This window comes from Maylandia zebra, linkage group LG14 (genome assembly GCF_041146795.1).
Source record: "Maylandia zebra isolate NMK-2024a linkage group LG14, Mzebra_GT3a, whole genome shotgun sequence".
Classification (NCBI taxonomy): Eukaryota; Metazoa; Chordata; class Actinopteri; order Cichliformes; family Cichlidae; genus Maylandia; species Maylandia zebra.
In genome coordinates this window covers 39,367,628-39,394,620 of record NC_135180.1, presented here as the reverse complement: position 1 = coordinate 39,394,620, position 26,993 = coordinate 39,367,628, and the positions used below count along the sequence as shown (strand labels likewise).

The 26,993-nt window shown below is 49.0% G+C and overlaps 1 protein-coding gene across 2 annotated transcripts in view; it reads right to left on the bottom strand.

Annotated features, from left to right (window-relative positions):
• Positions 1 to 26,359, bottom strand: part of ece2b (endothelin converting enzyme 2b) — a 32,513-nt gene extending 6,154 nt beyond the window's left edge. The window contains exons 1-13 of one of the 2 annotated variants that reach the window (XM_076873522.1): positions 26,071 to 26,359; positions 11,138 to 11,224; positions 8,439 to 8,574; positions 7,793 to 8,008; positions 7,501 to 7,625; positions 6,215 to 6,361; positions 5,920 to 5,985; positions 5,646 to 5,834; positions 2,666 to 2,808; positions 1,558 to 1,672; positions 643 to 753; positions 451 to 549; positions 110 to 187 (exon numbers count right to left, since the gene is read on the bottom strand). In XM_076873522.1, the coding sequence (XP_076729637.1) occupies positions 110 to 187; positions 451 to 549; positions 643 to 753; positions 1,558 to 1,672; positions 2,666 to 2,808; positions 5,646 to 5,834; positions 5,920 to 5,985; positions 6,215 to 6,361; positions 7,501 to 7,625; positions 7,793 to 8,008; positions 8,439 to 8,574; positions 11,138 to 11,224; positions 26,071 to 26,103 (1,545 nt within the window). In that variant the 5' untranslated portion in view covers positions 26,104 to 26,359. The remainder of the gene's footprint in view (positions 1 to 109; positions 188 to 450; positions 550 to 642; positions 754 to 1,557; positions 1,673 to 2,665; positions 2,809 to 5,645; positions 5,835 to 5,919; positions 5,986 to 6,214; positions 6,362 to 7,500; positions 7,626 to 7,792; positions 8,009 to 8,438; positions 8,575 to 11,137; positions 11,225 to 26,070) is intronic. The other variant, XM_076873521.1, reaches the window with a different exon arrangement.
• Between the last annotated feature and the right edge of the window lie 634 nt (positions 26,360 to 26,993).

The window sequence follows — 26,993 nt, the reverse complement described above, 5'->3', positions numbered from 1 at the left end:
CCTGGACTGGCTGTTGATTGGCTCTCTGGGAGCCAGGGCGGGATAGCCACCATCACTTACTTCGGTTGGTTTGCAGAGGACCGAGCGATGTTTAGCAGTGTTCACTCACCCCGTCATAAACATCGTCCAACTCCTTGGAGTCCAGGATGAATTCTGGGAAGCCGATCATGTCATAGATTGCATCTGCCTAACGAGGAGCACACAGACAAATCAGTCTTTAACCCTTTTCCTAGTTATCAGCCTTTTTCTGCCTCTTTTCCTGGTGCTGTTGATATTATTTACAGTGAAACTGTTATATTATGGGATACCGGGCACTTTAAGCTCAACTAAGGTAGCCTAACCCGTCTGTAAACCTAACCACCACCAACATTTTCTGTCTCCTACATTTCAAAACCCCAAGGGTACAAACTTTAAGTTGCGTATGCACTGTGTTTGTGTGTCTGTGTGGACCTTGTCCTTTGCAGCCTGTCTCGTCTGGTCGTCCATCCAGCTGAGTTGGTCTAGCGCTTCTTTGAACGCTGACCGGATGGCGTTGATCATCTTTTCAGCCTGTAAGAGATGAGCGAGTGAGCTCAAACTAACCAGACCTCAATCTGACCTCATGACGAAGTTTCTGAAGGCAGGGCCGGCTCAGTGACTCACAATCTCTTTGCTTTGTTTGTCAAAAGTTGCCTTGACGAACAGCGCTCCCAGCGCAAAGCCCAGGGTGTCGTCAGTGTTCCCAATGCAGGTCTGCCAGCGCGGCGTACAGGACTACGATAAAACACATGCAGTTACAAACTCCTAGGCCCAGTTAGACCAGAGCAGGTGAGTCTACAACCAGTTAGAAGCAGTTAACCTGCTACAGATTGGTATTAGCATAAAGAAGCAGCTGCTTGTTGAAACCAGTCCTGAATGATTGAACCAGTTGGCTCTAACTAAGGTATCACTTCCTTCCTTGGCATAACACATGAAACTAAGCGTGAGCTAACCAATTCAATCCAACTTTATTTATAGAGTACTTTAAAAACAACATGGCTGACCAAGTACTTTCCAGTAAAAAACAGTGAGTAAAAAAACTGTAAAAAAACAAACAAAACTGTATCCCACAGGATGAGTGAATGGTTTCAGACATGACCTTAGTAATGATCAGACCAGCTCTGAGTTTATTGTGTTCGTGTGTGTCTAAGTTGTTATTAAAACAACATGAATTTTAAACACAATGCACAGTATTTTATCAGAATGTCAGAATGTTTAAACAACACACTGATCGCTGTTTCCGGGTTGTTTTAAGCATTCCTTGAAATAAACAATATTCTAGCTAACTGAGGTCACTCTACTTGAAGGGCACCGACTGGTTGGAACCCAAACACCATATTACAACTTACAACTCCAGTTATTCTGACACCAGCTGAATGCACCATCAGTTTAAGGAGTTGAAAAAGAAAGCGTTAGTCCCAGTCAGAAACACAATAACCCAAACACACATTGGTCCATTAGCAGGATTACCAGTTGCAGCAGTAGTAACACTAATGAGTGTATCAGCAGCAGTGGCAGTAGTATTTCAAGCTTCTGTACCTTCTTGGTCCCATAAAGACTCTCCAGCAGTTTGTCCTGAGCATTCTCGAAGCGTTGGTCCAGACTGGCGACACTCTTCTGAACCAATGTCCACATCATGTAGTTGTTCAGCAGACTGGAGACACACACACTTCTCATTACACACCAACCAGGCAGATTTAATAAGCAGGGCAAGAGCAGAGCAAGCAGGGCAGGGCTGGGCAAGCAGGGCATGAGAAGCAGGGGTAGGGCAAACAGGGAAGGGCAAGCAGGGGTAGGGCAGGGAAGCAGGGGAAGAGCAAGCAGGGCAGGGCAAGCAGAGGTAGGATAAGCAGGGCAGGGAAGCAGAGGTAGGATAAGCAGGGCAGGGCAAGCAGAGGTAGGATAAGCAGGGCAGGGCAAGCAGAGGTAGGATAAGCAGGGCAGGGCAAGCAGGGCAGAGCAAGCAGGGCAGAGCAAGCAGGGAAGGATGGATGCCAGGGACTACGTCACTGTGGGACATGTTGGTGAATAAGAAGTTTGTACAGGTTTAATTTAGAACTTTCAGAACTCAGCAGTCAGTGTTGTTCTGCTTATAGTGTTTGGGCTGACAGGAGTGTTACCAGATGCACGTAAACACAGACATAAGTGTTTGATTATTTTTTGATGTTCATTCTTTAAAAATGAACTCGAGAAGTTATTCCTTTAGAAATCGTACTCATCCTAGTTTCTGTTTCACAGTTACTAAGCTCCGCATCTTTAGCTGGAGTGTGATTTGGCTTTTTTATCTGTGCATATTTCTTAAGTTAACCCTCTCACTTCTCAGGCTGCAGCAGTGGGTCAGTCCCCACAGACACCTGTGCTCAAATGTCCGGCTTCACAGCGGTGGGTATACTTCACACAACTTAACTACTGTTTTGTTGTTCACCTATTTAAGCTTTAGACGGTGAAGGTTTTTAATGCATTTACCTGACAAAAATTTGGCTGGTTAATGATTAATTGTGTCTGTGATGTGAGTCTCACTCTGAGTGAGAGTCACGGAGCTGCTCAAACCTGCACTTCATTCATGAGAGCAGCACAGTCTGACAATTCATGTCAATAAGACCTGTGTGTTACCGCTGTGGGGGTGGGGCAGTGGATAGCGGCTGACCTGCGGTCTGTCTTGTTGATGAGCTCCGACACCTGCTGCAGGTACTCTTTGGCATACAGGACGACAGGTTCGGTGTCGTTTAGCTCCAGAGGAGACAGAGAGGACGACAAGTAGTCCAACCAGTCGATGGCTGGAGCCAGCAGCTGGAAAGGCAGAGACACACATCACATCACAATAAAACTGACCCCAGCAATGAACCAATCAACGGGGAAAATGAGACAAAGGAGCATCTGAAGAAGGACAAGGAGGTGAAGCCAGTCAGGAGGATAACAGTGTTGGGAAAAGAACAAAGGAGGGAAGTAAAACAGAGAATCCCAGAGGAGACGCTAACGTCCAGAAAGAATAAAAAAACATAACCACGAAGAGCGAGCAGAGACATCAGAGTGTGTTTAAAGAGTCTGACAGACCAGCAGGCACATCTGCATTCACACGTATGTACACATGTGTGATTGCTTGCACACGGTGTAGATACACTGTCAGTTTGCTCTGCATATAAAGGCCTTACACTCGAGCCCTCTGTGTTTGCCGGGGTTAGAGACCAGGTATAACCCAAGCTACCACCCCAAACACCCCAAACAATACCATTTCGATTTACAACTTACTACTTAGTCGCAAAAATAAAATCTAAAAAATTAGCGAATATTTTAAATTTGCGGTATGAAAAACAGGCGAATTTTGCACAAATAATTTGGAGTCACGTTCCACAAATACTGACTCGCGAACAGGCAAAGTGGCTCTGACTTCATGCGCATCTCAAACTTAGCAGCTCCTGTTTGTCTGTGAGAAAGAGCAGTGGGGCTTTTAACAGGGCTGCCTGCCTGTCAGCAGTAATCCTCAGTGTGGGAGCAGACTGCACCACCCGGGGGGGAGATGCAGAGATGGAAAGCTAATCCCTGCTGTCTGCTTTGCTTCAGCTTCAAACAGTCAGAAAGTCAAAAACTGAAGTGTGGAGACTCTGCGGGGAGGAAACACACCACAGTGAATGAGTGGAGGCTTTTTTAAGACAATGGCACAGAAAGCAGCAGCTCACAGCTTTGACACGTTTTGCTCTCCGATCAGCAAAGCCCATGTAAAGTTTCCACAGCCCTAAACAACATGACTTCACCATAGGGTTGTGTACAGCGGAGCAGCGGTCCTCACAGCAACAGGGTCCAGGGTCTGAATCCACCAGCCGGCTGAGGTCATTGGGTTTGTCCGTCCTGTGTGAGGCTACGTGACATTCCCACACTGGCCGTAGGCGTGGACACCAACAGGTTTCTGCGTCTGCGTTACTGTGCAACGGGCTGAGGACGGGGCCAGGTGTACCCCGCCTTTCACCCTGCTACAGCAGAGCAGTGGGCCTCTAGACCCCCACAATACTGCAATGCATGGGTGGAACACGGATGCATCTCTGACATAAACAGATCACAAATCAGCAGTTTCACCTTCTTTCCTGTGTTACCTACACGCAGCAGCCAGGCCTGTGCACACTCACTGAGTACACAGAGTCTGTGAAACACGGAGGAGGCTCAGTCGTGGTTTGGGCTGCGTGTCAGTCGGTGGTGTTGGAGATCTTTGTTAAAAATAATGACTTATGAACTGAGAAAAGTGCCATCACGAATACAGGAAAGCTTCTGATTGGCTGCAGCTTCATTTCTGTGGGTCAGGGATGGGCCTGCCCAGAGCCGGACCTCAGCATCACTGAAGCAGTGTGGGCTCATCCTGACAGGGAACAGAAGGCAGAAACATCCAAAGAAGAAACCTGGAGAACTGAAGATGGTCACAGAGAGCTGCTCACACCAAACGTTCAGTTTCAGCTCATTAGAAATGCACAAACTCTGTTTTTGTCTCATGTGCTATATTTCATGTTTCAATAAATCACTCTGCCTATTTACATTGACTCAAGACTTTTGCACAGTACTGTACAGCCTGCAGAGTTTGTTCTTTTGTTCTGCAGGAAATATATCAGCTTCTCGGGAGTCTCATTTTCGCAGAACTATTAAAAAATGTGCAAAAAATATAAATTTAGATGCTTCAATAAGCAAAATCAAAGCATCTGAAACAATAAATAAAAGAATTAAAATGAATGTGAGGAGGAAGAGTCCAGACTGCTGAGGTCTCCTCCATCTTCACATCAACCATGTTTATATAATAACCTGTTATCTAACCTCCCTCCCTCTCTCAGAGGTGCAGTCACATAGCAACGACTCATGGCAACGGTAGCCATGGGGACCCCTGAAGCATCTGCAGCCCTGGAGGACAGAGAGCTGCAGCAGACAGGCTGCGCCGCCACGACATCAGAGCCACAACGCTGAATTACTGTGGCAGGAGGACGCGTCAGAGGAACGCGAAGAGAAAACACAAACGCACGGTCTGAGCGCTGCAGAACAAACGCTGTAATCTGACCTGAGATCAGAGAAATGAACCCAAACCCAGTTAGCAGCAGGAAAGAGGACGCACACAAGCGTCACACTGATAAAGACCGATGAACATTGGCCGTCCGTTTGTCTCCATCACCCCTGACAGCCACCACCCGTGACCTCTGACCTTTTGTCCAACTGCTTTCATGTTGATTCTGTCAGGCTGCGTCTGCTCGACGCGTCTCTGAAGCTCTTTGACTTTCGGTGACTTTTTGAATATTTCCAGCAAACATTTTTCTGACAGTGAATTCTGCACATGTGACGCCGTTTCACAACATGACAGCGAATCAAACACAATACAAAGTGAAGCCTCCGTTCACATCTGCGACTCTACGTAGACTCAGACCTCGTGACTCAAACGACGACAGCTCTCGGCTCAAAACAGAAACGGTGACGAGCCAGATGGACACAGGTGAAGATTCACTTCCTGTCCAGCCTCAGAGGAAACAACCTAGAATGTGGGAGGAGAGGCTCTGAACCCTCACGTCTTTCAGATGTTTGCCAAACATCACTAGGTTCCTTCAGTAACAGTGGCCTGTGATGTAACCAGACACAGAAACCAATCAGGACGCCAGCCTCACCTGCAGCTCCGCGATGGTGACCTTGTGGTAGATCTTCTCTTCGTCTCGCCGCTGGTCCTGTGGGACGGTGATGTTGGCAAGCCCTGTCTCAAAGTCCATAATCTGCTGCATCTGAGCCTGAGTGGAGCTCCTCTCGCCCCCCAGCAGCATCCCCAGCTCCACCATGTAGTCCAGGTACGCCACCAACACCTGGAAGAAGTCAGGTTTATTCTATTTAAGCTTCAATAAAGTCAGCATGTCACTGGAAGAGGTACACCGCTCCAGGCATTCTTACCTTCTCATTGGCTGTCTTGTTAAGGTAATAGTCCCTGGATGGCAGAAAGAGCCCTGATTGGTCCACCTGCAGAAGAGATCGACACGGTGACTCTGTGACAGCACAGAAGTCATTTGAAAGCTTCTCTTTCTGCTGTCGCAGACAAATACAAAAAGCAAACACGTCTGCAGAAGCTTGAAGCATAAGTATTCTAGTATGAAATAGTATGAAATAGTTTAAGTTAAAGAGGAAACTGAGACAGATGTTCATTCAGTGGCTCATCGGCTGAATGTGTCACCAGGTGTTTCTGCTTCACCTGAATGACGTTGCTGTTGGAGTTTTTGGGATCGGCGCTGACTCCGACGCTGAAGAACGGCTGACCTCGGTACGGACCGGAGACCACCTTCAGAACATCCATGAAGTTGTCTTTGTCCCAGGGGCCCGTCATGTTCCAGCCTCCAATCTGCACACAGTTCACATTTACTGGAATAACAAAGCAGAAACGTGGAAATCCACGGATGCTAAACAGAACACTGTCATCCAAAATCCCATTTCCTGTAAGTATAGTGATGGCAAACCTAAAGTTCCACGTGCTGTAGATGATAAAGTGATGACAGCAAAGGAAACCCAACTATCAGGTGCTCCCTCTTTGAGCTGGACTCGGTGACAGTGGAAAAACAAATGAAAGCGTATAAATAAAACGTAACACTGACGTTATCACTTCCGTGTGTTTACAGACTGAATCCTAACCCTGTACGCTGATGATACTTTATTATTGATTTTGCTACATATAAAGTTTCCATCCAGGATTCATTTTACTCCAAAAAGGAAACATCCCACAGGAAGGAAGCACAGGATTACTTCAAAATAAAAGCTTAAAAGAAATGATTTTTAAAAAAAACTGGAATAAAACCAACTAAAGATTTTAAACAAATATTACAAAGTTTAACACAAAGATGCTGCTACAGTCCTGTGATAAAGGGTCCAGGTGAAACTACTGTAATACCTGCAGTTCTATTATTTTATAATAATAAATTTTATTGTAACTGATCAAACAGGAAGTTTGAAGTCGTAGCAGAGCGAGAACACGCTGATTGGTCCAACAATCATGTTTATAGTGTTCATGAAGTTTCGATGGAATAACACGTTTGCTTTTACTTTGTGTTGAATCGTGCAGATTTCTGTGCTTTGTTTTGATTTGGGAAGCTTCTGAGCTACAACGATGAATGTGCAATAAATGGAACAACAACGTTCCCGAGTGTGGACTTCGCTCCACGTCCTTTACTTTGGGATCATTTGATTAAGCAGCTTGACTGTGGTCACAACACAAAATTAAACCGTTGTGGTAATTTGTTATGATAACATACAAAATATCCTCAGTATTGTATGAATGAAAAAGGATTTTCACCACCAACCACAAAGATCCTGAGGGTCATTTTACAGTAAAGAGATGAAAACAATAATGTTTCCTCGTTAGTCTCTCGTTTCTCCTGCGTTTCATTCTGCAGGACAAAAACCCTCCAAACTCACTTCTGTCTCCAACCTTAAACACTTGGAGCAAATTTGCCTGAGTGATGCGGTTGCCATGGTGACCGGCTGTACCTTGGTGATGAGGTCTATGAGAGGCTGAGCTCCGAGCTCTTCGATCCTCTGGGTGTTGAGGCAGGACAGGTAGTAGGACTGAGTCTTCCTCTCTGCTTCGCTGCTGCCGTTAAACGTCCCGTTCTCTAAAGAACGAAAACAAACTTTGTAAACTAAAAAGTCCGCGTTTAGAAAGCTGGCCGTGTGCTCGTCTTTAACAGTAAAGTTTCACAGTGTTAACAGGGTGAAGCCAGCAGCGAGACCATTAGCTAGTTAATGATCTCTGCACGCATCTCTCCGCCCGCCGGCGTACCCAGCAGGTGTTTGAGCAGCGCCTGGTTCTGCTCCCAGATGCTGTTGAAGGTGGACCAGCGCGAGCGTCCGTCAGGCAGTGGGTTCTTCCTCATCCAGCCTCCGCAGGCAAACTGGTAGAAGTCCTGGCAGGGGTCGGCGCTGCGGTCCATCGCCTCCACGATCTGACTGGCCACAGTGACACAGGCCTCCGACAGGCACAGGCCACGCCCACTGTCTGCAGAGCATCATGGGTGAGAAAAAAAATCAAGGTCAAAGAAAAGAGTTGTAATTATGAGAGGACGGGAGGACGTCATGAAGGTTATTATGGAGGCAGAAAAGATAAAGATACAGAAAGGAAGGAGAATGGAAAAGCAAAGAGATGGAGACAAAGAAACAAAAGAAAGGAGGAGGCATGGGGACGATCCATAACGCGGGTGAGGAGGAAAGAGAGGAAAGGCGGAGACAGGAAAAAAGGAAAGGCTGAGGTGGACAGAAGGGCATCGGGAAGGAAAGGAGGACGTAGAGATGGAAAGGCAAAGGTGTGAAGGTTAAGGAGGAGCAGCAACAGAAGCCAACACCAAGGAAGCAAGAACCGAAAGAGGGAAGGAAAGGAGGCAAGAACTATAGGAAAAAGGAGGTAGAGGAGTGAAGGAGGGATCCATCACCTGAGCTGAAGCCGAGTCCCAGGACCACCAGGCAGGCCAGTAGAGCCAGGAGGGCGGCCAGCAGCAGGACTGAGAGCAGGACCTCCAGCTGAGTCCTCCTCCCCAGGATGTCCACACCACCCTTCCTGAAGCCCACCTGAGACACAAAGACAGTGTCATCCATCCATGATCCAGGTAATGGTCATATTTAAGCTCAAATCCACATTTAGGAAAACTGTCTTCAAATCTCGATGAGCTGTGGTGAAGTTAGAGCGCTGACCACAAGGTGTGCATGTCACAGTGTCGGGATAATGTCCCACAATGCAATGCACGCATCAGGAAAAAGTCTGTTTACCATTTACTGGGATTATACATGGATGTATGTGGACACAGGGATGAGCGACGCCACCTGTAGGATCGTACTGGAGCTGCTATGAAGTTCACTTCAGCACCTTCAACTTCAGAAGCTTCAAGTACTGAAAGTGTTTTCTTTGTGCTGCTGTGGAAGCGCAGCACAGTAATCAGAGAGCTGCAGCGTGTCCTAGCGGCTGCTCGAGCACACGGAGCAGGTCAGCCTGACCTCAGGCTGGTTCACATCGTGTAATTACTCACCTGGATGATTGAGAATGCATCAAGACACAAACCAAGGCTGCAGATCAAATGTCCACAAACGCAGAGTCTGTTTCCCGTTTCATGCCCCAAATAGTTTGATGCACTCTGTGATTTATTTGCTATTTTTTAATTATTGTGTAACCTCTTGGTTACATACAATACAGCTTTATTTCTATAGCACATTTAAAACCAAAGGTACAGACAAAATAAGAAGTAAAACATTCGTTTAGAAGATAAAATTACAGGGTATTCATAAATATAAGGTAAATGCAGTGGGACATTAGTAGAAGATAAGTAACATGAGGGTGAAACATGGGGGAAGTGCACTAACGAACTGAAAACGCTCAGTCAAACAGGTGAGTTTCTAACTGAGATTTAAATGAGTAGATGGAGTCAGAGGCGCGAACAGCAGGAAGATTGTTCCGGAGGCTCGAGGCTGCCGGGCAAAAGCACCTCTGGTCTTTACCAGGATCCAGGCTGAACCGAGAGTAACTGTCCTGATGACCTTAGGGCTCTGCCAGGGGTATATGGAGGGAGTTCAGTGAGGTAGCACGGCGCAGTATTGTTTATGATTTTAAAGGTAAGCCACAGAATTTCAAACTCAATTCGGTATTTGACAGGGAGGCAGTGCAGGTGAGCAAGGACTGGGCTGACAGAGGCAAACCTTGTGGTTCCAGTCAGAAGGCGTCCGGCAGTGTTGTGGACAAGCTGCGATCTATAAGAAGGGCGGAGACCAAAGTAACGGGATTACAGTCGTCTAATCTAGAGGTCACAGAAGTTTCTCGAGGTCCTTCTCTGGTATGTAGTGCTTGGCCTTGGAGATTTGATGCAGTTGGTAGAAACTAGATTTAACTACAGAGGATAGTTGCTGTCAAACTTAAAGGAGCTGTCAAAGAGAACACCTAAGTTGCTAACAGTGCCAGAAAGAAAGGCGGCAAGAGTGTCAGCAAACTGGCCCGTGAAGCATGGCTGTGGAGCAGCACGATTTCTTCTCATTCAATATCAGAGAGCTATCAGAGCCAGTAGCGCTGAAACAGTGTAATGACGACGAAATGTCAGCCGAAAATAAATTCACATCCACAGTAATTAAGGTCCTGATAGTGACGGACGATGAGGCCGCACCGTCTCCACCTTCTAACACATCCTCATTTTAAACTGATTTATAAGTGCTCAGCGTGTGCAGAAGTCTTGAATCGTTTGCTTGCCAGTAGTCAGACTCTCCTGTAGGTTCTTCTCTGGCTCGCTGAAAAAGTACTCGTCAGATGTTTTTCACTCATTCGCAGTCCCGTCCTCGTGCCTGACCATTTTCACAGCAACATGAACTCTGACCTGTGTGACCTCAGCAGATGAGCCTGGGCTGTGTCTGGTTAGCAGAGGACCAGCTTCATGGTGATGGAAATGCTGCCCAGCACATGATGGTGGACCTCAGCACCACTGAAGCCGTGTGGGATCATCCTGACAGAGCACAGAACAAACGCAGAAACATGCAAAGAACAGCTTTGAATGTCCTTCAGGAAGCCTGGAGAACCGTTCCTGGAGAACCGTTCCTGGAGAACGTCACAGAGCTGCCTGAGAGCTGCTTCACACTGATACTCAGCTTTCGTCTGAGACGCTGGGTTTTCATGTTTGCAGCAGTTCTCCTGAACAGTTCTGTGATTTCAGACATCCTGCTTGTTTAGTGCGTGGTTGCGCTGTGACGTAACTGGAAGCCTGCGCGGTGCAGCACAGGCCTGATGGATTAAGAGGTTGCAGACGTGGGGCCAGAAGTTTGTGTCTGAACGCTCTGTCCTCCCCTCGCTGCCAAAATGTTCCCCAGCAGCCTTGGTGGCGGAGCTCCAGACCTCCTGCTGCTCCTCTCTTTGTTGGTGGTGGACTCACACTGCGGGGCCCCTGTTGGGTTTTCAGTCTGACCCCGCAAAGGCCTGCATGCAGGGGGTTGATGCCACTGGGTCTGGGACTTTACCTGGGACCAGTTAAAAGGCTTAAAGTGGTTTCCACTGTCGCTCAGAGCTGCTCTCTGTAAGGCTGACGCGCCTGACGCTGCGACCTGAGCTTTACAAATAAAATGAATTTCCTGTAGATGTGACGTGTTTGCCGCGTTCACTGACCTCCACTCTGTCAGGAGACGAGGCCGCCTCAGCCGGCACGTCGGACACCTCCTCCTCCTCCAGGGTTGCTCGCTTATAGCTGGACATCTGTGGAGAGAGAGGCAGGCAGTCAGAGACGTGCACCCTGACGCATACATAAGAAAAACAGCCGAGAAAATTGAATCTGCGGGGCGGAAACACAGAGCAGAGCTTCTGGAAACGCTGCCAAATGATCATCAACCTTTATTAAAACAGAGCCTCTCAGCCTGGCTCAGCTGCAGCATCGACGTAGGAAGCACTGCTGGGTCTGACAGGGTGGGGTTACAGCTGACCTGCAGTCACGCTGCACACAGACGTGAACCGAGGATAACTGTGACGAACACGTTTGTCGCTGGAGCCTGTCTTTGGGTTTCAAGGATGGCTTTCATTACAAATGTAAGAGGAACCTGTTGAACCAACAGGTGCACACACAGAAAACAGGTGGGACTCAGTGAATCACACGCGTGTCCACGCTACACCCACAGGTAAACTCAGTTTCTACACTAAGATCACTAAAAGGCTGATTTATTTGACTTAATCTGAACAAAAACAGCTGATGTCCTGATGCACGCTCAATCATCCAGGTAAGGAAATCCCAAAAGTCAAAGGAGCTTTTAAAGAAAAGCGTCTGGACTTCTTTAAGTTGCTTGAAGACGTTTCGCCTCTCATCCGAGAAGCTTCTTCAGTCCTGAACTGAAGAAGCTTCGATCTCCTTTGACTACGATGACCTGGATGACCGAGAACCTTCACAGACATGAATCCCAAAAGGCTGATTCTGCTCATCTGTTCGCCCTGAAACCAGCAGCACTGAGTGAAAGGAGGGAAAGACCATCTCTGAATCGAGGAGGGGGCCTAAGGGTACATCTGTCACCAAATGCTGTGATTGCAGCCTTTCCCCAACTCTCTGTGAATGGGACTCATGGTTATTGATCAGTGGGCTTTGATTCAATTCAATTTTATTTATATAGCGCCAAATCACAACAAAAGTCGCCTCAAGGCGCTTCATAGATACAGAGAAAAACCCAACAATCATATGACCCCCTATGAGCAGCACTTTGGCAACAGTGGGAAGGAAAAACTCCCTTTTAACAGGAAGAAACCTCCGGCAGAACCAGGCTCAGGGAGGGGCGGGGCCATCTGCTGTGATTGGTTGGGGTGAGAGAAGGAAGACAGGATAAAGACATGCTGTGGAAGAGAGACAGAGGTTAATAACAGATATGATTCAATGCAGAGAGGTCTGTTAATACATAGTGAGTGAGAAAGGTGGCTGGAAAGGAAAAACTCAATGCATCATGGGAATCCCCCGGCAGCCTACATCTATTGCAGCATAACTAAGGGAGGGTTCAGGGTCACCTGGTCCAGCCCTAACTATATGCTTTAGCAAAAAGGAAAGTTTGAAGCCTAATCTTGAAAGTAGAGATAGTGTCTGTCTCCCGAATCCAAACTGGAAGCTGGCGAAATCTGGTGGCGTTTACATGAGCCTGTCAGGAGTCGGGCTGCACAAATAAATATCAGCTCATGTTGAAGTGTCTCAAAGGTGTTGGTGTGGAGGCCAAAACAGGCCGCAGGCGTAGCAGCACTGACAACAGCTGATGATTTTGAAATGGAGATGGAACAATTTCAGAATAATGGTCCTCAATGAAAACAAAGACTCATCAGAGAACCCGGAGGAATCGCAGGGACATGGCCGATAACTGCCACCTTCATTAAAACATCCACGCTCAGCAGCTCGACGTGTTGTCCACACGTGCAGGCTACTGCTCCATCACGGAGAAGGAGCCAGGTGGAGGAGCGTGAACCCAGAAACAGGACGAAGCAGAGCCAGCACCGCCGGGCAGCTGCTGTCCTCGGCTCTCAGACCATCACAGACTGGCGTTGGCGATGAGCGTGGACTGTCCCTGCGAAGGACTCTGTGTTTGTGCAGCGACAGATGAATAAATATGAGAAACGTGCAGCTCGTGCAGTAAACTGAGAGCAGAGCGGGGCTCAGCATGAGGAGACAGTTAACTGTGATCAAATAAATCTGCACTTCCTCTGTTTACCCTCGGCCCCCTTCTCCCTCCTCCCCCACGCCGACTGCACCTCCACCCCCTCGCTCATTGTGTGGCAGAAGCACAAACAGCACGGCGCTCCACCCTGCAGGGAGAAGCGAGCGCTGATCCCGGACCAGGGCAGAGACATAAACTCAAACAGCTGCGCTCCGTTTTCACCACAACACCAGCTCACATACTGCTTATGGGCGCCATGGAAACCACCGTGTGCGGTGCTAACTGTTAGCGTGTTAGCAGTGAAGCTGTGCTGAAGGCGTGAGGATGATGATGATGATGGTCTGAACCACAGTTTACAGCTGATCTGAACTCTGACCAAAACTATGCAGACGCCCCCCTCGCCCCTCCTCCACCCTCACCCCCCTCGCCCCTCCTCCACCCTCACCCCCCTGCACTTTGTAAGAAATCCCACAAAGTGGAGCTTCGTGTTGTTTGTGCTGAGTAAATGTTTCCCTTCAGGCCTGCGGGGGCGCAGCCGCCCCTGGGGGGGCTGAAGTTTGAAGGTTTCACTGCACTCTTTCCTTTTTGAGTAGTTTGACTTCATTGAGCGCTTTGGTTTTCGTCACCCTCCAGTGAAATATGATGTTTTTACAGGGTGTCTTTACTGTTGTGAATCACAGGAATGTTTCAGGGCAATGAAGCATATGTTGAGCAGGTTGGTGGGGGCCCCGAGGGCCGACACACCTCAGAGCCGCCGTCCTGTTTCAGCATCAACCGACTGGAGCGCTCGTAGAGGGCGACTCCTTCATAGTCTGACTGTACTGACGTCTACGCCAAACGAGGCTCTGCACCAGCTGATCTCTGAGCTCAGTGAACTCTTTGCTGATGACTTTATAGACTCAGCCGCTGGTTTCATGTCTTAATAAATAAAACACGAAGTTCATTTTGAAACGATGTCCCGTTTGAGTCAAGGAGCAGAAAGCAGGGGAAGATTAACGAGCGGGGCTTCGCTGTGACTGCAGTGCGAGCTTGCAGCGTTCCTCAGTGTCTCGGACGGATCCACCGCCCGCTCGCCAAAAGCTCCGACAGCAGAACCGCTCAGTGCGAGGCCTAAAGAGCACCTGAATGTGCAGGCCTGCAGTCGCACACGTCTCGTGGTTTCACACAGACGCTTTTACGTGGCCTACGCTTACATCAAAGGCAACTTTTGTAAGTATCCTGAAGGAACAGCCCCCCCAGCCCCCCCTGATACGACCTTTGACCTTTGACGGTTCAATCAGAAACAACACAAAGAGGGACTTTCCTAAAAGCTAGATGTTGGCGAGTGTGATGGCTTCAGACAAGCGTGGGCCCGCACATGAGCCCGAGTGAGTGTAACCATGGAAACGTGCGTCACACCGACACTTATCCGAGTCGACCTCAAACAGCCGACCCCACGCGAGCGGCGAGCTCCAGCAGCTTCTGAGGATGGATTTCTCCCACCGCGGGTCACAAAGGAGGCGCGGCAGCGGGTCTGTCTCAGTGTCAGCGGAGGGTGGGAGCGTCTTCCGGTCTGTCCTCGGAGGCTCCGCGGTCTCACGGTCCTGCTGTCCTACAGGAAACCAAAGGTTTCCAACTGTTTCCTTCCTCGGGACCCACTCGGGGGCTGTCTCTCTCTCTCTCCCTGTCTCACTCTCTGTCAGTGTCTCTCATCCGGCTCTGTTCTCTTTAATTGATGACGCACACAGAGGGGGAGAGAGGGGGGAGTGGGTTGCTAGGAGACAGGAGACAGGAGTGTGTGTTATATCTCTCTGTAGAGGTTGATGTCATTGTGTGTGTGTGTGTGTGTGTGTGTGTGTGTGTGTGTGTGTGTGTGTGTGTGTGTAATTAAATAATGCCAGTGAATCATCTCCATTCAGCTCGGATGGAGTTCACTGCAGCTTATATAACGCCTGTCTGTCTGTTCTGGATGTGAAGTCTGCTCTTTTGTCCCCTCACAGCCTCCGTACTCAAACACATGACCTGAGGTACAAACACCTGAACACGAGCTTCATCTCGGTGCTGCTGACAGGCCTGAAAAACTCCACATCCAAGAGCGACAGTAGCCAGTACATCGCTGCTCATCACTCAGAACCAAGCAGACGCCCGAGGACACCAGCGAGCCCAAAAGTATTTGGACACTCTTGAAAGGATCTGGATTCATGTGAATCGTCTGAACTGCTGTAAAAAGTCTGTGAAAAGCATCTGATCTCTGGTGCAGACACGTTGCCCTCTCTGCTCACGCTCTGCACCGTCCTCCATCACAGACTCTGGGCTTCTCAAGTGTAGCTGGATTTCACCTCATGCAGGAGACGTCTTCACTTTGAAACGTCAGACTTAAAGGAAGTCAGGTGTTTCTTTTTTTAAGTACGTCAGACTTCAGACCATGACTGGGATGACTGGGAACCTACAGAGATGATCCAGCACTCGCTTTGATTTCACAGAAGTTTGCAGAGAAAAGCGTCTGGACTTCTTTAAGTTGCTTGAAGACGTTTCACCTCTCATCCGAGAAGAAGTCCAGGCGCTTTTCTTTGCAAGCTCCTTTGACCACGATGACCTGGATGACTGAGAACCTTCACAGACAGAAGTCAAAGTTCTTCTCATTAATGTAGAAGACAGAGCATCCAGACTCGCCGGCTCAGAGGTTGTGTTTGGACTTCATGATCTGAACATTTCTCAAAATCCCACAGCTTTGCCTGGAATAATTCAGGGAAGCTAGCATCACTCCGGCGCTCCAAAGCGTCTCCTTCCAGGTGAAGCTGCAACTCTTTGAGTCTTTCATACTGTTTTGTTTTCCATGAACTCGGAATCAGTGCACAAAGAACCAGCTGGACTGGTTTTCCACCCGATGATACGCATCATGCTCGATGCAAACAGAATAACCATAATGCATCAGTCCTCCCCGAGGGGGGGAACAGAGGAGCCAGATTATCCCTCCTCCTCTACCAGCTTAAGACACTAGTAGAAAGTCCTTTTACTTTTGGAAAATAGAATTTGTATATCCTCTACAAGGTGTTAGTACACGTGGAAAATGTTGTTACGCTATAAAGACTAGACAGAGTCTTGGAAAAACGAGACCCGCCCTGTAAAAAGCATCAGTGGTCTCAGGAGTCCGCACTGATCGTGCAGACTCGTGTGTTTAGTATTTGCTGTCGTGTTCCACAGAAAAAAACACGGTGATGCTGGGTAACAGGCATCTCCGAAAACGTTAGAGCACTTGTGCAAATATGTGATGTCCTGATGAATCGAGCAGATATTTGAAGTTTACACAGAAACATTCTCACATGAAAACATCTTAAAAGTTTATTTTGTGACCCAGAAAGAGTAATATAGTGGAACCCTGACTTCCAGAGGGTCTTTCGTAAGTCAAAATTCAAAGTCGAAGCACCTTTTTCCATCGCCTTTTGAGTGAGGCGATGCTGGCTGAAGACGAAGTTCTTGGTGGGGGAGGAGGTGGCGGAGGCTGAAGAAAGCATACGTATGCTTTCTTCAGCCTCCGCCACTGCCTCGTTAGAGTTTTGGACGAAATGCATTCTGGGATATTGCATTTCATCATTTCGAGCTGATTGGAGACCAAAACAGCCAATCAGATTTTTTTTGCATCCAAGTCTGCAATAAGGATGTTTAGCTTCAGCTGCTGATGCGTCTCAGTTTCCCTCGATTCCTGGGGCGGGGCCATCTCTGTCAGCGTTAGTGACGTTGTCACGATCAACAAACAACAGATTACAACACACAACAAATACAGTCTACCTCTGCCAGACTGTGACACACGTGTATTTAATCTTTATTCTGAACCTGACCAATGAATTTTTAGTGTTTCAATAAAGACAAACTTAATTACGGTCCTTTTGCTAAAGCCCTCCCCGACAGCTTGACGCTTTTTACCCATCTAAGTGTTGCAGCACATTCATCCGTCATCTTGATGACGCAGTGCAACGGTCAACTTGGCAAAATTAAGCAGCTGTTGCTTTCCAAACCTCACAGGAGAGCATGGCTGATGCTACACTGCCTACATTCTGCTGTTACAGCGCCGATGCTTCTCATCAATCCTGGGAAAAGCGCGAGTGTAGGAATGGTTGGAGTCTTTGTTGGTTCTAAGTAGGGCTGCCACGATTAGTCGACTAGTCACGATTACGTCGACCATCAAAATCGTCGACGACTGATTTAATAGTCGACGCGTCGTTTGAAGCTTTGTAAGATCCCAAAAGACGCAGGAATAAGTAGCAGGATTTAAGAGTGTAATAACGGACTGAAACAGAAGATGGCAGCACTGCATGTACAAGGATGCCAGCTGCCGTTAAACCCCGAAGAAGAAGAAGAAGAAGCTGTGTCCCAGAATTCATAGCGCAGCCCAGCGCAGTTTCCAACAATGGCGGCAGCTAGTTAGTTTTAATATTACTCTTATTATTCTTTCTGGGTCACAAAATAAACGTTTAACATATTTTCAGCCGAGAATGTAGCTGTGTAAACCTCAAATATCTGCTCAGTTTATCAGGACACCACATATTTTCAAAAGCGCTCCGACGTTTTCTGAGACATCTGTTACCCACTAGCTCGATAGTTAGCCGGGGGCGAGGCTCACTAGAGCCGTGAGAACACCGGACTCCCGGCAAATCGCGTCTTTCGCTACTCAGGTTAAACATGATACATAAGTCACTTAGAGAACTTACAAATGTTATTGTTTGGCTTTTTTCAGTCTTTTATTTGTTCCTGAGTAAATCTGTTTGGCTGAGATTAAAGTTATAGTTTTTACACAGCTGAATAAACGTCAAGCAGACAGCTGATCATCAGAAGTGTGAGATGCTCCAGAGTTTACTCCGGTGTCCTGTTATATTTTAGATAGCAAGGAGTTTATTAAACTTCACCGAAACAATCTGCAAACTTCATTAAACTTTAATAAACTATCATCTTGTCTTTATTTTTAGTTAGCACCTTAAACACTTAAAGCTGTAAGCTAATGATAGTTATATAAGAGCAGATGCTGCTGGTGCAATAAGCTGTAGTTTTACGTCCAATGGATGATGATCTGATTAGTCGACTAATCGCAAAATTAATCGGTGACTAGTCGACTATCAGAATAATCGTTTGTGGCAGCCCTAGTTCTAAGACAACCTTCATCAGTGTTTGTCAGTGTCGACCAGCACATCAATGCAACATCTCAGTGTCAGCAGATCGAAGCTCAGCTCACAAAGCTGTTAGAGGCCATCAAAGAGCCTGTGAAGGTCACACTCTGGGACTTTGATCCAATCTGTTCAGACACTGGCAGAAGTTTCAAAAAAAAGAAAAAAACCTGGCTGGTGTCAGAAGCGATGTTTGAATTCCCGGCCTGGTGGGGACGCCCATTCGCCGCCACTTTCACTCCTCGTCTTCGGAGTAAAAGCAGAGCTATCAGCTTAACGCTGACTCAGGCCTTTGTTTGTGCCGTGAATCGTGTTCGCAGTGTAACCACAGAAACCGGCAACGGTCGCTGAATTACTGATGGGTGAAGAAAACATGATTACGGTGAGTCTGTGCAGAGCCTTTCACGGGCTCTCTAATTGGATTTTGCGTTCCTTTAAGCGGCGCTCAGGAAGAGCTCGGCGAAAAAAAACTGTTCCTGAAGGGGAGCGGGCGCCAACACCCCCTCCCGTGGAAATAACACCGGCTGCTTTAAAGCGGGACTTTCAGCAGGTCTGCCGAGTCAGAAGAAAACAGCATTTTAAAAACTGCAGCTTCGCTCAGACGGGATTAAAACCGCAGGGGACGTCAGCACTCCCTGTAGTCCCGGATCAGCTCGCTGCTCGGGACGCTGAGCAGGAAAATCACGGAAACCTTCACGCTGCAATCTTCTTCTTAGTTTGGGTCACAGCGTCTACGATGAAGGGCAAGAAAACAAATAGAGAACAGAACAAATCAGGCCTGAAGACCGCTGCACCAACATCCCAGGAAAAGGAGTGAAAACATTCCCCTTACATCAGGTAGCAGCCGCTCATCGTGACCTCCAGTTCTGCTGCAAGCTTTCCTTCAGGGAACAACTACGAAGACCTGAGCAAGTGTCGTTTTGCCTGATTTCCCAACAGATGGATGAACTTGTCTGTATTTATGTTTCCCTTTGGTTTTAAAGGTGACGCCCTCCGAGGAACAAGTCTCGCCATCGTCGACCATCCCGGTAAAGTTTCCAGACAGTAATCTGAATTCCCGAGCGAAATAAACGAGAAATACCCCATCTTTGATTTAAGGGTCACCGAACAGTCGCTGACTGAGATTTTGTTCTGAATTAGCCTTATAATCCCACTTACACACACATCACAAAGCACAGCCCAGACACGTGCATGTCAGCTCACCTGGGCTGCAGGTGTGTCTGTGAGTGTGCATGGCTGCCTCACTGACGGCCCAGGGTGATCCCGAGTTCATTACTCCGGGTCACGTTGGTGCTCTCAGACCTAAAATAGCAGCACCGCGGGGGATATGCTGTCCTCGGTGTCTCTGCAGGAAAGACATGAACTTCCTGACCCGATGATGGCTCACAGACACGTCTGTGAAGAATGTGTGTTACACACATACAGCACTAATACTCAGCTGTAATACCCTGAGCCTAACTCACCCTCAGTCTAACTCACCATGAGCCTAACTCACCCTCAGTCTAACTCACCATGAGCCTAACTCACCCTGGGCCAAACTCACCCTGAGCCTAACTAACCCTCAGTCTAACTCACCCTCAGCCTAACTCACCCTGGGCCAAACTCACCCTCAGCCTAACTCAACCCTGAGCCTAACTCACCCTGGGCCAAACTAACTCACCCTGAGACTAACTCACCCTGGGCCAAACTAACTCACCATGAGCCTAACTCACCCTCAGTCTAACTCACCCTGAGCCTAACTCACCCTCAACCTAACTCACCCTCAACCTAACTCACCCTCAGCCTAACTCACCCCGGGCCAAACTAACTCACCCTGAGCCTAACTCACCCTCAGTCTAACTCACCCTGAGCCTAACTCACCCTCAACCTAACTCACCCTCAACCTAACTCACCCTCAGCCTAACTCACCCCGGGCCAAACTAACTCACCCTGAGCCTAACTCACCCTCAGTCTAACTCACCCTGAGCCTAACTCACCCTGGGCCAAACTCACCCTGAGCCTAACTCACCCTCAGTCTAACTCACCCTGAGCCTAACTCACCCTGGGACTAACTCACCCTGAGCCTAACTCACCCTCAGCCTAACTCACCCTCAGCCTAACTCACCCTGAGACTAACTCACCCTGAGCCTAACTCACCCTCAACCTAACTCACCCTCAGCCTAACTCACCCCGGGCCAAACTAACTCACCCTGAGCCTAACTCACCCTGAGCCTAACTCACCCTCAGCCTAACTCACCCCGGGCCAAACTAACTCACCCTCAGCCTAACTCACCCTGAGCCTAACTCACCCTCAACCTAACTCACCCTGAGACTAACTCACCCTCAGCCTAACTCACCCTGGGCCAAACTAACTCACCCTGAGCCTAACTCACCCTGAGCCTAACTCACCCCGGGCCAAACTAACTCACCCTCAGCCTAACTCACCCTGTCCCTAACTCACCCTCAACCTAACTCACCCTGAGACTAACTCACCCTGAGACTAACTCACCCTGGGCCAAACTAACTCACCCTGAGACTAACTCACCCTGAGCCTAACTCACCCTCAGCCTAACTCACTCTGGGCCAAACTAACTCACCTTGAGCCTAACTCACCCTGAACCTAACTCACCCCGGGCCAAACTAACTCACCTTCAGCCTAACTCACCCTGTCCCTAACTCACCCTCAACCTAACAAACCCTGAGCCTAACTCACCCTGGGCCAAACTAACTCACCCTGAGACTAACTCACGCTGAGCCTAACTCACCCTCAGCCTAACTCACCCTGGGCCAAACTAACTCACCCTGAGCCTAACTCACCCTCAGCCTAACTCACCCTGGGCCAAACTAACTCACCCTGAGACTAACTCACCCTGAACCTAACTCACCCTGAGACTAACTCACCCTGAAACTAACTCACCCTCAGCCTAACTCACCCTGGGCCAAACTAACTCACCCTGAGCCTAACTCACCCTGGGCCAAACTAACTCACCCTGAGACTAACTCACCCTCAGCCTAACTCAGCCTAACTGACCCTGAAACTAACTCACCCTGAGCCTAACTCACCCTGGGCCAAACTAACTCACCCTGAGCCTAACTCACCCTGGGCCAAACTAACTCACCCTGAGACTAACTCACCCTCAGCCTAACTCAGCCTAACTCACCCTGGGCCAAACTAACTCACCTTGAGACTAACTCACCCTCAGCCTAACTCACCCTGAAACTAACTCACCCTGAGCCTAACTCACCCTGGGCCAAACTAACTCACCCTGAAACTAACTCACCCTGAGCCTAACTCACCCTGAAACTAACTCACCCTGAGCCTAACTCACCCTCAGCCTAACTCACCCTGGGCCAAACTAACTCACCCTGAGCCTAACTCACCCTGAGCCTAACTCACCCTGAGACTAACTCACCCTGAGCCTAGCTCACCCTGGGCCAAACTAACTCACCCTGAGACTAACTCACCTTGAGCCTAACTCACCCTGAGACTAACTCACCCTGAGCCTAGCTCACCCTGAGCCAAACTAACTCACCCTGAGACTAACTCACCCTGAGCCTAACTCACCCTCAACCTAACTCACCCTGAGCCTAACTCACCCTGAGCCTAACTCACCCTCAGCCTAACTCACCCCGGGCCAAACTAACTCACCCTCAGCCTAACTCACCCTGTCCCTAACTCACCCTCAACCTAACTCACCCTGAGCCTAACTCACCCTGGGCCAAACTAACTCACCCTGAGACTAACTCACCCTGAACCTAACTCACCCTGGGCCTAACTCACCCTGAGCCTAACTCACCCTGAGCCTAACTCACCCTGAGACTAACTCACCCTCAACCTAACTCACCCTGGGCCAAACTAACTCACCCTGAGCCTAACTCACCTTGGGCCAAACTAACTCACCCTGAGACTAACTTACCCTCAGCCTAACTCAGCCTAACTCACCCTGGGCCAAACTAACTCACCCTGAGACTAACTCACCCTGAGCCTAACTCACCCTGAAACTAACTCACCCTGAGCCTAACTCACCCTGGCCAAACTAACTCACCCTGAAACTAACTCACCCTGAGCCTAACTCACCCTGAAACTAACTCACCCTCAGCCTAACTCACCCTCAGCCTAACTCACCCTGGGCCAAACTAACTCACCCTGAGCCTAACTCACCCTGAGACTAACTCACCCTGAGCCTAGCTCACCCTGGGCCAAACTAACTCACCCTGAGACTAACTCACCCTGAGCCTAACTCACCCTGAGACTAACTCACCCTGAGCCTAGCTCACCCTGGGCCAAACTAACTCACCCTGAGACTAACTCACCCTGAGCTAAACCAAGTCTCACTTTAACTCTAAAAACAAATTTTCATCTTCAAAAGTTCCACCGACAGGTCAGAAACACCAATCTGCTCTCTGCATACACACACACACACACACACACACACGCACACACACACACACCCACACACACACACAGACACACACGCACACACACACACATGCACACACACACGCACACACACGCACACACACACACACACATGCACACACAGACACACATGCACACACACAGACACAAATGCACACACACAGACACACAGACACAGACACACACACACAGACACACATGCACACACACAGACACACACACACACACAGACACACATGCACACACAGACACACGCACACACACACACACACAGACACACATGCACACACACACACACACACACACGCACACACACGCACACACACACACAGACACACACGCACACACACACACATGCACACACACACACACACACACACACACACACACACAGACACACATGCACACACACAGACACACAGACACCGCACACACACACACACACACATGCACACACACACACACACACACACACACACACACACAGACACACACGCACACACACACACATGCACACACACAGACACACACACAGACACACATGCACACACACACACGCACACACACTCGTTCGCATCAAACTGGTGTGACTTTATAAACTGAACACTAAAGCTGCCTCGTGACCTTTACCACCTGCAGGTCATCACTACGGCAACCACCTCCCATCCCAGAGGGCACATCATCACTCACAGTGACTCCTCATTGACCCCTGACCCTCCTCCACCCTCCGTCAAACCTCCACCCAATTCCAAGCCTATATCTCTTCCCAGTAAACTCCACCTGCTCTGCAAAACTCAGATTTAAGAAACTGTGACGGAGCGCTCAGGATCCATCAGTTAATGGAGAAGAAGTCTCAGCTCCAGTCATTAGGCTGATGAAGACGAGGGTGGGGAGGACGATAGAGACCGGTTATTAGAAGAAATGGACGGGAAATATTCTGCTGCCAGCTGGAAATGATGATGATGGAAATCTGATTTTCAGGGTTTCACAGCTGAGGAACAGGAGCAGGCGGCGGCTCTACCAACACACAAGAGGCCGAGGAAAAAAAAGATGATGATGATGACGTAAGCGATGAAGGTCAGAGGTCACACTCGCACACGTCTTCATTTGTTTTGTTGCTCAGATGGAAACTGTGGGTGTCTTAAGACAGGAAGTCACAGAGCTGCAGACAGGAAACAGTAAACCCTGCCCAGCCCACACACACACACACACACACACACACACACACACACACACACACACACACACACGCACGCACGCACGCACGCACGCACGCACACACACACACACACCAAACAACCAAAGAAAGTGGATAAAAACTCTCCGAGTGGAATGAAGGTTTAATGGTGCTGGTGTGTGTTTGTGCAGCTGCACTGTGAGAATGACACACGTGGATCTTGTTTTATTAGATGGCGCTTCAGCCTTTGCTTCTCCACACACCGATTTGTGGGGATAACAGAGTGAACGGGGACAAAAGGTCCCACAGACCAAATAGTACCCACAGAAGGAGGGCGGAGCAAACCAAACCTGCACAGACCTGTATTTAGTTGCTATCATCTCTTCATGAACTTTTCCACTCCAAGTGAATCTGCAGTGGAAAAGTGACCTCAATAAAAACCACTGAGGGCTTTCTTCCCCTGAGCTCGCCCCTCAGCCAGTCTGTGCATCAGCCTATTTCAGTCTGAGATCCTTGCAGTCGCCAAACCGGACGGCCAACAAGCGATGCTTTGTTTTCCAGACTTTCCACAACTTCCTCTAAACTTTGATAAACACTTCCGGGAGAGATTTTCCTTCCAGGAACTCGCCCATTTAAACTCAATTAAGCTGAATAATAATCTTTTAATTCCAGGAAACTATTGATACGTTGCATTCATGACTGCAGACACAGCTCACGTGTTCATTCTCTGTGAGACAAACTGCAGAGTGCAAACTCGCGGAGCTGCAAAACAAAGTGTTCCTGTTTGCGTCACACTGCAGGGAGTCACTTTCAGGGGGCTCGGCTTGTTTGGTGTTCGGCTCTCTCGGCTCAAGTCTCTCAGCGTGTGACTCCTCGACCAGTGTATCGGTTACTGTCTGAAGCAGTCAGCATCAGAATGGCTGCTGCTCGTACCTGTGCAGGGCTCAGCTGTCATCACAGCACTGCTGGGTATTTAAGGTCCAGCCCAAAACTTCCTGTTGTGCGAGTCCTGCGAGCCCGCCGTGGGTCACACTCCCACTATGCAGACACATTGTTAAATAGCTAATAAGAAGCTAAATCACTGTCAGACAGCAGCTGCTGGTTTTACACACAGTTAAAGCACAACACCTCAAACAGACTCACACCTCAGATATCCTCACATTCGCACACGTGTGTCTGCGTTCCTGACAAATCACATCACTGCAAAGGTGAGTATCAGATCTGGAGTACCACAAGGCACCCGATGAGGACCTCTGACTCTTAGTTGTTTTATTTATGTGCAGCTGCTCCCACTTCCACCCACACCCTGATGACACTGACTTATCTTTGCATCCTGCCAGCAGACCCCAGTCACCCACGCAAACCCAGCAGCACAGATAACAGAGCGGTGTCCTCTGGGAGCAGGCGGCCTGCTGTACACTCGCTTCACTTTATTTCAGAGAAAACTGATTTTGGTCTGTACAGTTAATGTCCTGCTTCGTAACACCTGTACAGGGTGAAGTTAATGTTTAAACTCTACGTTAAGAAGGGCGTGGCCTCTTTGACAGCTGCTTGGTGATACAGGTAGCTGCTGGGCTTCACCCTGGGTAACAGGAGTCCCTGGAATACTGTGTGCTACTGAGTTACAGGTATCGATGTGTGTGTGTGTCTGTGTGTGTGTGTGTGTGTGTGTGTGTGTGTGAGATGCTCCAATACGGTCTTATCCAAATATGGTCACTTCTGGCACCATGAAAACCAACACAGCCATGGCCAAAACACCAGAGACCAGTGGGTGGTGTCATGCAGCTCCATCTTTACTATCAAAGTGTGCAGAAGCAGATCTACCTGCAGCCACAAGCTAACTGTCCACCTCAGCTCCGCGAGGTGAGGAGAAGAAGAAGAGTGTTTTTGTCTGTTCTTCTTCTGTGGTTATAAACAAACCTACACCATTGGGATCAGTGTGTGTGTGTGTGTGTGTGTGTGTGTGTGTGTGTGTGTGTTTACAAACCTGTTGCGTCACACTCATTTCTGATCAGGCTGTTTGATCCGTGACGTCACTGTCAGGTCAGCCCTGATTTCAGGCCTGCCAGTGTTCCTGCTCACGCGCACGCACGCACACGCACGCGTGCACACACACCGACGACAGTGACTGACAGGTGATCAGCATCACAGAGAACACGCGTGGGCTGCGAGTGTCACGCGTCCGGGCGCGCTGTGTGTGTGTGCGTACTCACGGTGTTCCGGAGGTCCTGCAGCGCTACGCTCATCCTGGAGCTCCGTCCCCGAAATCAGAGCGCTACCGACGACCGCTCCGCCGGCCCATCCTCCCGGGTGTCCGTCCGTCTGTGCCGCGCTCTGGCCGTCTGTGTGTGTGGGTGCGAGTCTGTGCGTGTGTGTCGTCCCGGTGTCCTTTTGTCTGTGTGCAGCAGGAGCAGCAGGAGGAGGATCGGGAGGTTTTTCGGTTTTCTCCGCTTCTCTCTCTCTCTCCCTCTCTCTCCTCAGACCCCGCCCAACATCCAACCGGCCTCTTCCTCTCACAAACAAACACACCCCGAGACACACAGGGACTGACGTCACTCACACGGCCCTACGTCACCTCCTCCAGCTCCTCGTCGCTCTGTGGCTGCGGTAAGTTCCGCACTGAGTTTTTTGTGAATTCCCCACGCGTGGCCTCATTCACCCCCTGTGGGGCGAAAATCCGCCGCTGTTAGCCCTCCTCCTCCCTTAATATTACACTTTCATTTCTTCCTCCAACTCCCAGAATCCACGGCGGCAGTGACTCCTGTGACCGCAGAGCTTCAGCCTCCACGACCCTGAAGGTTTAACCTTACCGCGCGCACATCACGGCACGGTCACCGGCATCCGTGATGACGTTACTCAGATCAAACCGAACAAAGTAAAAACTCTAAAAAATGTACTTGTTACAAACACAGAAGCAGCTGACCTGCACATCTGTGCACATCTGCTCACATCTGCTCACAGAGCACACGTGCTCTCTGCTCATGTTGTCTTCACGCTGAATCATTTTTTAAGAACTTATTTTAACTGCACTCAACAAACAACCCTCCCAAACATCAAGGACCAGACTGCAGCGTATTTCTTCACATCAATATACGGCCGCTAGTGGCCCGCAGGCCGCGAGTTTGAGACCCTGCTC